The sequence below is a fragment of the Dreissena polymorpha genome, chromosome 9 (assembly GCF_020536995.1).
Source record: "Dreissena polymorpha isolate Duluth1 chromosome 9, UMN_Dpol_1.0, whole genome shotgun sequence".
NCBI classification, from domain to species: domain Eukaryota; kingdom Metazoa; phylum Mollusca; class Bivalvia; order Myida; family Dreissenidae; genus Dreissena; species Dreissena polymorpha.
The window spans coordinates 41,477,950-41,488,934 of NC_068363.1; the positions used below are offsets into that span (position 1 = coordinate 41,477,950).

General features: G+C 35.8%; 2 protein-coding genes across 5 annotated transcripts in view; both read left to right on the top strand.

Moving 5' to 3' along the window:
* Window positions 1–2,389: 2,389 nt before the first annotated feature.
* On the top strand, window positions 2,390–5,731 carry LOC127845357 (uncharacterized). Its single transcript, XM_052376223.1, has 4 exons — window positions 2,390–2,534; window positions 3,052–3,090; window positions 3,284–3,613; window positions 4,007–5,731. Exons 1-4 carry the CDS (start codon window positions 2,498–2,500, stop codon window positions 4,441–4,443), a joined length of 843 nt encoding a protein of 280 aa, XP_052232183.1. The 5' UTR covers window positions 2,390–2,497; the 3' UTR covers window positions 4,444–5,731.
* A 3,169-nt stretch (window positions 5,732–8,900) lies between these two features.
* LOC127845029 (uncharacterized) overlaps window positions 8,901–10,985 on the top strand; it is a 7,513-nt gene continuing 5,428 nt past the window's right edge. Inside the window, exons 1-2 of one of the 4 annotated variants that reach the window (XR_008033028.1) lie at window positions 8,901–8,962; window positions 9,313–9,458. Coding sequence is in view for 3 of the 4 variants with exons in the window: in XM_052375648.1 (XP_052231608.1) it covers window positions 9,128–9,144; window positions 9,313–9,458 (163 nt within the window). In the remaining variant the exon portion in view is untranslated. Of the gene's footprint in view, window positions 8,963–9,025; window positions 9,145–9,169; window positions 9,459–10,112; window positions 10,219–10,985 lie in introns of those variants that run through there. The other 3 variants (XM_052375648.1, XM_052375649.1, XM_052375650.1) reach the window with 3 other exon arrangements.

Here is a 10,985-nt window from a genome sequence, read left to right on the forward strand (position 1 = left end):
TCTATCTATCTATCTATCTATCTATCTATCTATCTATCTATCTATCTATCTATCTATCTATCTATCTATCTATCTATCTATCTATCTATCTATTAATCAATCTATTCATCAATCTAGTTATCTATCTATTTATCTATATATTTATCTATCTATTTATCTATCTATGTATCTATCTATTTATCTATCTATTTATCTCTGTCTGTCTGTCTGTCTGTGTGTCTGTCTGTCTGTCTGTCTGTCTGTCTGTCTGTCTGTCTGTCTGTCTGTCTGTCGTCCGTTCGTCCGTCCGTCCGTCCGTCAGTCCGTCCCTCCGTCCACCGACCCACACCACACACCCAACCACCCACTCATCCCTCCCTCCCTCCCTCCCTCCCTCCCTCCCTCCCTCCCTCCCTCCCTCCCTCCCTCCCTCCCTCCCTCCCTCCCTCCCTCCCTCCCTCCCTCCCTCTATGAGCGCTCTATGGTCATCTTGGTCTCTTGTTTTATTTGCTTTCTGATAAATATAGAAATTAATTAGTTAACGAAAATGTGATCACAGTGAAAATACTTAATTGGATATGTATCACTGGTTTGAGAATATATTAAATAAATCCATCAACACCATGGGTCTTCAAATGTGGACACTAACAAAGTTAGGATAAAGCTTGCGGAAATAATCAGCAATCAGTCCACCAAAACAAAAATGATAAAAAAAACTCTCTGGGGGCAATTTATGTTGACCAAGGATAAAGCGGTATTTCCTGATATTGATCACAGCCTACTAATAAGGTGACATTCCCTATATAGTATGGGCAATTCAAGTTGTGGATAAAAAGTTGGAATTTAATTCATATTGAAATTGAATTGAATGAAAGATTCGTTGACGTCATTTTACAGTACATTTATCCCGCTCGTGTCTCTGAAAATTAATTATGAGCGGCGAGTTAACTTGTCCGTATTGTTTAGATATTGAATTATGACGCCAATGTAAACGGATATATTTCATGCCAAACAGTTGACAGGAAATTGGTTGCGCTGTTTAAGGGTGTACACACAAGACTGTCATATTTCCGCCATCAGAGATTTTTTTTCGATGAGCCTTGTTCTGGGAAAACTGGGCTTGATGCATGTGCGTAAAGTGTCGTCCCAGATTATCACGTGGAGGTCCGCACAGGCTTATCAATGTCGCTTTCATCGAAGTTTTTCGTTCAAAGGAGGATTTTCTGAAAGAAAATACAGTTTAAGCGCTTTGTGCCCCTTATGTTATTATTATTGGTATGATTACGCATTTGGAACGCTGGTAGATCAGGGGTTCCAGTTACGACAAGTGGATCCTGGTCGCGCTTTTATTGCACCGATTAAGGGACATTGCGTCGGGACATAGCAGCTGACATCATGCAGATATTTTACGCGTATCCTTAACACCACTTGGGACACCTCGTGGTTCTGTACGTTTCATGATGCGACCTGTCGGCACGTTAATTCGCTACTAAAACATTTGTTATCATCTTTCGTTTAAAACTGATCCGGAACAAGGCATATTATTATCATAACACATGTTATAGACCACATTTCTAGTTTACTATATCTATGAATTCGTCAAACTAAGACTGGTTACTTATAGAAATGGAGACGTCGTCTATTTCTCCTTAAAACAAACACCGAATATTCTTCGTGAGATACGTTGGTATAATTCCTCTTCTCCAATTACTTTCGGCGATAATGAAAACGAACTGGGTTTCGAAAGTCTGACATAGGCCCTCCCTGAAATATGCCTCCCATCTGACTTAGTAAGGCGGACATATGCCTTTCCGGAAGAAATTCACAGCCGGTCATTGGCTCTCCCAAATTGTCTTGAATGATATCCATTATAATGAGCTATCTTTGCTAACATATTTTCTCAAAATAGTTTATTATGAACACTTTGGCAGCGTGATACTGGGTTAATAAGCAACTTCTAAAAATGTATCAGATATCAAACTATGAAATCATTAGACGAGGAAAGAGTGGGCAATCTTGCATTTTATTAGAAATATGTCTATATTTTTTTTTATATGCATTGATTATAATTGATATCGATATTTAATATACAAAAATGAAACAATTAAATAAAGCATCGGGGGTCCCCAAAGGCTTTCCATAACATGATAAATAGTTCCGTCAAGTTTTCCGACACGAGCCAGATTTAATAAAGGATATTGGTTGCTGAATTCTTAATACGCACATAAACTTGTTTTTTATGAAACCTTACGCCTAATCAGAATATATTTGCTGAAATAACTTCATCGAGATTGCGGAGGACTTGAGCTAGAATAAGGAATGTTTAATAATATTTATTTGACTAACCCGATTTGCCTTTAATGGGTTTGCTATAGGTGCGATTTAACATGTTTGCGATTGGATGACCACTGTTTTCAGTTGTTTACGTGTATAAAACCGCCGTTGTTTCTGGCACCGTACTTCATTTCACGGTCGCATTCATTTGAACTGACGATCTTTTTGAACATAAACATCCAACATGTTGAGAGCAGTTTGCTTTACTGGAATGATATCAGGTAACTGGATTGTGAAGAACTTCGATATAACCTGCACGTTTTTGTATATTGCATATTATAACACGTATGTGTCTTTAAGTATTTCCCACGTGCATTCGTATATAAAATCATTCCTCTAATAATGTACTTAATTTTTTTGCCGCGCTTATTTATATTCACAGTAAAACATTAATTGCAAGTCTTGTTGAAAAATATTTACATTCTAATTTCAAAATCTTAGATTGTGTATGTCGTGGTGAAGTTCGCATCGAAATTGAATTGAATTGACAAAAATATTTAAGAATTTCATTTTAAGCAAATAATAATTCTTTATTCGTCTACATTTTTAAAGTAGATTTTTAACAAACATAACGATATTTATGGTTCTAAAATGGCTCTGTTGTTTTTAAAATCCAATTTGAGTGATTGTATAATCAAATGCATAAATTGTATCAATCACATACATGGGACCATTAAAAGCAGTTTGGAAACCATGCATTCAATGCGTACGTTCTAATTGTTTTTGTCTTTTTTTCAGTCCTTACCATCAACACAACTAGAGCACAGTCCACAACGGGTAAGTACTTAAAAACGGATAAATGACGCTAATTTCACTCAAATCAAATACATTAAATTATTAGCAATACTATATACACATCATATGACTTAGAAAAGCAATAAAATATGCTACGATAAGGTAACGATGAGCCCACGTGTATCGGTATAAGAAAAACAACAACATTATATTTGAAATATCTGCCTCTTTTCAGGTTCCAATGCGTGGTTTGGCGCCCCAGGAGACACGATGATGTATTTGGACACCGATACCAACGTGACATATGATACGTGCGTAACGATGTGCAGTACAACGAGCACTGCTGATGGTATTGCGTATTGCGATGGAAATAAGCTCTTCGCAAATAAGCTCTGTCAGATTCTACAAGCAAACGATCCTGTCAAAAATGTTCGGGAAATATGGTGTAAAGACACGACGACTGGGACATGCTCAGCGGTGCTTACTAGTAGTGGCGGACAATACTTTCCCTTTCCTCCAACTGACTGTAGTGGTAACAGAGACTGCCTATGCGAAAAGAATACCGGTAAGAACTTTTGGTATCCGTTGTCACCGGACCGCATTTGATTTCAGTAAATTATTTATTTCTTTGAAAATAGGGTTTTATGATGACATATTTTGTTTTACGTTCGTGTATTGAACTAGCGGTTAGCATATGATGTTTGGAAACTGTTTGTTATGAAACAATAACAAGGAATAAGGATGCATCGAAATTAATAATAGGAGAGCGCATTACGAACGATTTGATTACAAGCGTCAATATAAATTTCTTATGATGGGTAATTGGTATGTTAAAGACATTAAAAGAGATATTGTAAATATATTCCTGAAGTTTATATGTATTTTACTAGTACTTGTTTACGAATGCGGTGTATTTCCAGCTCATGGAAAGTGACCTTATATTTACCCTATTTTTTAGCATTGACAGCACCTCAGCATACAGCGACAGTACCATCCCCATCAACTACCATACAGACACCAAAGCTAGCAACACGCACCACACATATACCAAATAGTCTTACCAAACCTTCGGGCATCACTGCGACGACTCCTACCGAAACATCGGCCACCACAACGACAACGTCTCCAGCTCCCATTCGTGCGCCGTCCGCCCGCGCCACTTTCCATGACTTCCTTATGCCGCCAAAGTTCAGCCTGCCTCCAGATACAGACAGGCTGCAGCACGTGCAGACGAACTCCCAGGTGGTCTGCGCAGCGAGATGTCTGCGCATGACCGGCTGTAGGTCCTTCACCCTTCGTCCAACGGAGAACGCATGTAACCTCTACAAGGGCGACTACTCGGGTGGTGGTGCCGATGTTGACCCCTCGGACACGAAGTACTTTGTGAAACATTAGAGACATTCTAGTATCAGAGAACAATTTACTCTATGTCACAAATGTGTCACTTACGAATAGCTCATATTAGTTTGTTTCTATGTTTGTGTTAATGTTCGTTTAAGCCATTTATGCTTAGTGGACTCTCCAATCCATTTAAAATGGATCAATTTAATTCCAAAATTAGGGATGTCTAGTACGTGTGTATATTTATTTCTATATTAAGAATATTTCTTACAGAAATCTCTTTAAGCAAACATCATGCGGCGTCTAATCTGGGTCTACGCTGTTTGCCAGGGCCTTTTTTCTGGACGCTAGGCATAAATGGGTTAATGTTCGCTTTAAATGGAAATAAAATTTAGCAATATAACGATGGAACTTATTTCATGGAAGTCAATTGAAATATCAAACTTGATGTACCGTAATAGTTTCTAACCTGAGCCTCGTTCTGGGAAAACTGAGCTTAACCCTTTGCATGCTGGGAAAGTTGTCGTCCCACAGCGTTCTGTGGCGTCTCATCTGCATCCAAACTGTTAGTAAAGGCCTTTAAAATCCGGTTCCAGCGCTGAAAGAGTTAATACATGTGCGTAAACTGTCGCCTATGCATCCCGGGCGTGCTTATCAGGGACAATACTTTACACTCGTATTTACTTTTTCGTTAAAAGAAGTTCCATTTTTGACGATGCTGCGAAGCAGCTCGTCTAAGTTATCATACCATGAAAAATTCTTCACAATGGCGACCTATTTAAAATACCGAGCCAGTCCGATTGAGATAGCTCGATTTTTCTAATCGGCATACCTCGCTGATTATCATTGATAAAGGTATAGGAAGCTCAGCTATAAATAGGACAGCATATTCTGTGAAAAAGATTTATTAATAGTTTGAACACGTTAATTTTAAATCAGTTATATTCAATCCATTATATGTTTATAGATCAATAAAACAACTATGCATTTTCTGTATTGTATTTGACATTTGTCGTGATTCAGTAAATAAATTGCGAATTAAAACGTGTATGATTAACTTTCAACGCGATCATGAGTATAAAGAAAACACATTATTTCGAACCTGCCATTTGTAACCGTTGTAGCGACTATGGTATATAACCAGCATAATAGCCGTAAGATATCTGTGAAACTCGCTCTTATGCGTGCTTTCTCATTTTGCATATTTAATAAACTTTTCAAACAGAAATTACAGAACCACATCAGTACACATACTATGTTTGATAATTCATTCGTTTGTTGGATATTGTTTGTGGTTTTAAACACATATAAGGTCATATCGCGGAGATTTAGTTAACCTTACCATGTGTTCATGGGCGAACTCACGTATTCAAGTGCTCTTACGACTATGTGCCCATAACTACTTTCGGGAATAATCATGAAATTATTGCCGTACTTAAAGGGGCCTTTTCACAGATTTTGGCATTTTTTTTAACTTATTCATTAAATGCTTTATATTGATAAATGTAAACATTGGATCGTAAAAGCTCCAGTAAAAAATCAAGAAAAAATTTAAAAAAAGGAAAAGAACATTACCCGGAGCAGGTTTCGAACCAGTGACCCCTGGAGTCCTGCCAGAGTCCTGAAGTAAAAACGCTTTAGCCTACTGAGCTATTCCGCCGAGTACACATTCTGCACGTATTTTATACCATATATAAGCAATCTTCGTAGCTTCACAAAATTTAACGACAAAAACAGAACTCTCCAAATTATTCAATCGTTTCGCGTTGCAACGCTTTATAATTTTTAGGTTTTAAAATCGTCAAAAGATGTATATAATGGCTATATTAGAGCATGGTTAATGTTCAGTATTACTGTTTCCTCACAAATATCATAACTAAAACGAAAACTTACGAATCTGAAACAACTTTTTTCAATTTTGTCAATTTACCAAAGCGTGAAAAGATCCCTTTAACGAACAAACATGCCTAAACTTGCTTATTGAATTAGAGAAAAAAACAATAATCAAAAGAGAAAAAAAATGTATGTTCATGCACATGGGCATGTGAAATCACGTCTGTACACATAGCATCATTAACTTAAGGAAGGAACCAACGAAATATAAAGTTTGGTATGATATACATGTAAAATTAAAGAGGATGGTGTAATAAAAGAGCATGTGAAGTTTTGAATTTATATGCTGAAACATTGTTATAACCCACACACGTTATACTGTAGCAGAACGTTTTCCTTAATATAAATGGTACAGAAAATACACGTTGAATATGTTTTTAAAGATATTGTTATATTTGATCGAATATGTAACCCGCCTCCAAGTTTCGCTGAATGGATCAAGATCCCCACAGGTACTACTTCCCCGTACCCCCATTTTTTTCGTACCCTACATTTGTCGTGCCCATTTTTTTTATTACTCAATTTTTTTTCGTACCCAATTTTTTTTCCTACCCAAATTTTTTTATTAACCAAATCTTTTTTCGTACCCATTTTTTTTTGGCATAATTTTTGTACCCAAAACATTCGTATCCATTCTTTTTCCTACCCAAACTTTTCGTACCCACATACACAATTGTGGTGATGTAGATAATCTTAAATAGATACTTTTTTTTTCTATCAATCCTCTTCAAAAGCCAGTCTATGAGGAAAGTGCCGTTACTGATTGGCCCATGCGGTCCGCACATGCTCTTCTGGAACAATATTTAACGGACAAGAAACTAAGCCCCCTTTTCTCAGAACGTCGCACACACTTATCGCGCTAAGGCAGAGAAAAAAATAAGATTCTCAATCGGTATTTCAAAATCAAATGGAGCGGGTTTACGGATATTTAAAAAACAAAACATAATTAGGGCAAAATGGAATCCGGAAGTGTCGTACTGAATGTCGCCCATCGATCTTTGAGGTTGACACAAATCAAAGCCTCGCCCGAAACAATACTGGACAATTTAAAACGACAAGCGACCCCTTAAGACGGCAAGAGAAATTCGAAACAAATGATTGAAGCATAATCTTGCTTATGTTTGCAAATAAAAGGTGCATTGAAAATTGAGTTTTTCCTTAACTGTTCCTTGTCATTGTAAAATGTCGCTTTCCGTACCGTGTGTGGCTTTGAACGGCATATTTTGAACACGCAACACTGTTATAATTACAACATAACGGATATTTGGTTTTATGATTCGATTATGAGACGTGAATACTAAAGTTAGATTGATGAGTAAATACATTTTATAGAATTAAATAACGAACGTTTCGTTGAATAAGTTCACGCTTAAGAATCTTTGTGGGCTTACTTTGAATTGTTTATACCACAAAATTAAAGTATAATAACAATTATGTTTCAGTTACGTAATAATAATCGTTAATTACACGGGCTGTGCCAAAAAAAATGTGGTAAGCGCGTTCGGACTTTTATTTTTATGTTCGCATTTATAATTTACAATTATATTACATGTATTTAACCCTTTCAGTGCGGGAACCGAATTTTGAAGGCCTGTGCAAACAGTTTGGATCCAGATGAGACGCCACAGAACGTGGCGTCTCATCAGGATCCAAACTGTTTGCTATTCTGATAGTGTTCTTTGAAAAAAATCGAAGAAAATGCTAATTTTTGAAATTTAGCAGACAACATTTTAGCAGACGACAAATTTCCCAGCATGCAAAGGGTTAAGTAAAGATTCAGTCTAAGATGAAATTGTTCAGATGAATTCGAACCCCCTAATGTTTTGAAAGTGATCAATATTGATACTTAGATAGCATTTTACGGAGAGCGTCAACATATTCAAATATGGATTTTAACTAACTCCTACCCAAGATCCACACGTTAAAATAATTGTTTCAACTACATATATTGAGGTAGTCGTCTACTATAATAATTGCTTGATATCAGATCATTTTAATATAATCAAGTCAAACTCTAAATCGAGCAAACGAACGGAACTCATTTTTTAATCCATTTCAATTTGTGATGACTCTATTTTAAGAACAAGCCGTGTAGTGGACAATCATTAATTGGTGCGGATCTCATCATCTCGGAATAACAGCCGTCCAGACTATTACGTTATGTTCCTAATGGAATAGCTAACCAAAATATGCACAGAAACGTGCTTCGCGCTGATTGGTCGACCGCTTTTTGTAACATAGCCGCAGATTGGTTGAAAACGCCTAAGTCGCAATGCAAATTAGATGTTATCATATCAAAATACAGTCGAAACCCGATGGCTCGAACACGCGGGGCCGACAACAAAAGTTCAAGCCATTTGGAATTCGAGTTAACCGATTTATAATATACTTCTGTTTACTTGAATGAATCTGCAATAGATTTGCTTATCCAGTTGCAGAATATTCATACTATCATCATTTACATTTATCGCTCCAATTGCTGATATCGCGAACGTCCTCGGAGGTGGGCTTTTTGCGGTGACTTCTCCTCCACTTGTGTCCGTATCTCGAAGGTATTTTACTCTATAAAATGAACGATTGAGTCGATGACATGTTTGCAACCGGTGTAATGGGGGGGAGGGGGTGCTGTTATAAGTGTTAAATTGCCGATAACGTAGATTTCTTTATCTTGACATACGAGGTTTGTATAAATAGTAATCATAGTTTCAAGCTGTCAAGAGGAAATTAAACTGGTCTAAACATACACAATAACAGCGTTCAAACATCACAACCCGGTTTTAATTAAATCTTAAAATAATATATTGCTTTATGATTTTAATTATGTTTTAATATGTGACTATAACTAATGGGTTTATTACTATGGTATAAAGCTTTCAAAATAAAATTAAACTGGTATAAACATAAAAAATACAACGTGCAAACAACACAAACATGTTTTAATTAAACCTAGCATGTATATTGTTTAATGATTTTTTTATATATATGAATATAAGTATTGGGTTTATGACCATATTATGTCATTCAACGAAGTAAAAACCAAACCGTCGGACCAGATGATGAAGTAGAACATTTTAACGAACCTAGCTCGATTACCGGTAGGCTGAAAGACCACCAAAGAAAGGAATACTGGACAACCGCAGAACATGGAGTTAACCATTTGAATATCAGCAATGCTCGTAAGTGATAATATCTAATATATTATATGACATATACAAGTAATGAAGATATACAATAAATTATTTTAGGAAATATTTATCTTTAAGAAATGTGTGTAAAAAAAGACAAACGGCGTTGAGAAAAAAATCAAGATACATTTAAATAAGTACATATCATATATATACATATTTGCCCTAACAATATGCTCGTTTTAATTGTTAAGTACACCGGACTATGCCAGCGTTGCTATTTACAACTGTAATGTATTGTAGTGAAATACGATTACATTATAACATTTACATGCATTTTTCTATTACGATTAATAGATATGACATGTTGCATTAAAGGGATCTTTTCACGCTTTGGTAAATTGACAAAATTGAAAAAAGTTGTTTCAGATTCGTAAGTTTTCGTTTTAGTTATGATATTTGTGAGGAAACAGTAATACTGAACATTAACCATGCTCTAATATAGCCATTATATGCATCTTTTGACGATTTTAAAACCTAAAAATTATAAAGCGTTGCAACGCAAAACGATTGAATAATTTGGAGAGTTCTGTTTTTGTCGTTAAATTTTGTGAAACTACGAAGATTGCTTATATATGGTATAAAATACGTCTCAAATGTGTACTCGGCGGAATAGCTCAGTAGGCTAATGCGTTTTTACTTTAGGACTCTGGCAGGACTCCAGGGGTCACTGGTTCGAAACCTGCTCCGGGCAATCAGTAGGCTAATGCGTTTTTACTTCACGACTCTGGCAGGACTCCAGGGGTCACTGGTTCGAAACCTGCTCCGGGCAATGTTCTTTTCCTTTTTTTAATTTTTTCTTGATTTTTTTTACTGGAGCTTTTATGATCCAATGTTTACATTTATCAATATAAAGCATTTAATGAATAAGTTAAAAAAAATGCCAAAATCTGTGAAAAGGCCCCTTTAATATCCTTTGTATTATTTTATTTACCAGGCTATAATAGCGTTGCTCTGTACAACTTTAAAGTATTGTAGTGAACTAATCTGAACTTGTTAAAGCAAAATTAATTCTGCTGTTTACTAGTATTCTAATATCATACCATATTAGCGTTCTATCGTATGAATAGATATGACAAAAACATCTATAATGTCTGTCTTTTAAATCATAAGGTAGTGCAAGATCTTACAGTAAATGTATTATAACGTGTATTGTTCGATGTATATGTTTAGAATACAGCCCTAAAAAACTTCTTTTAAACAACATACTATCATGCTTATATAATGATATCTGATAGCACGAAACAAATTAGGATAAATGTATGCTACATTTTTAAAAGCCAATTAATCCAGTAATCGTGACAAGGACAAAAATAAATATAGGCAGCTATACTACCCAAAGTAGTTGATTGAAGAAACCTCTAAGATAAGAACATATTGTATTATAGTTTAAAATAGATTGGTTAAATGCTTAGAAAACGTTCCATACTTATCTTGCATGTATGTTTTTGAAATATTGTTCTCACAGTGATCTTCTCCAAATGTTGGAAACATACAACTACAACTTTTGTTAAAATT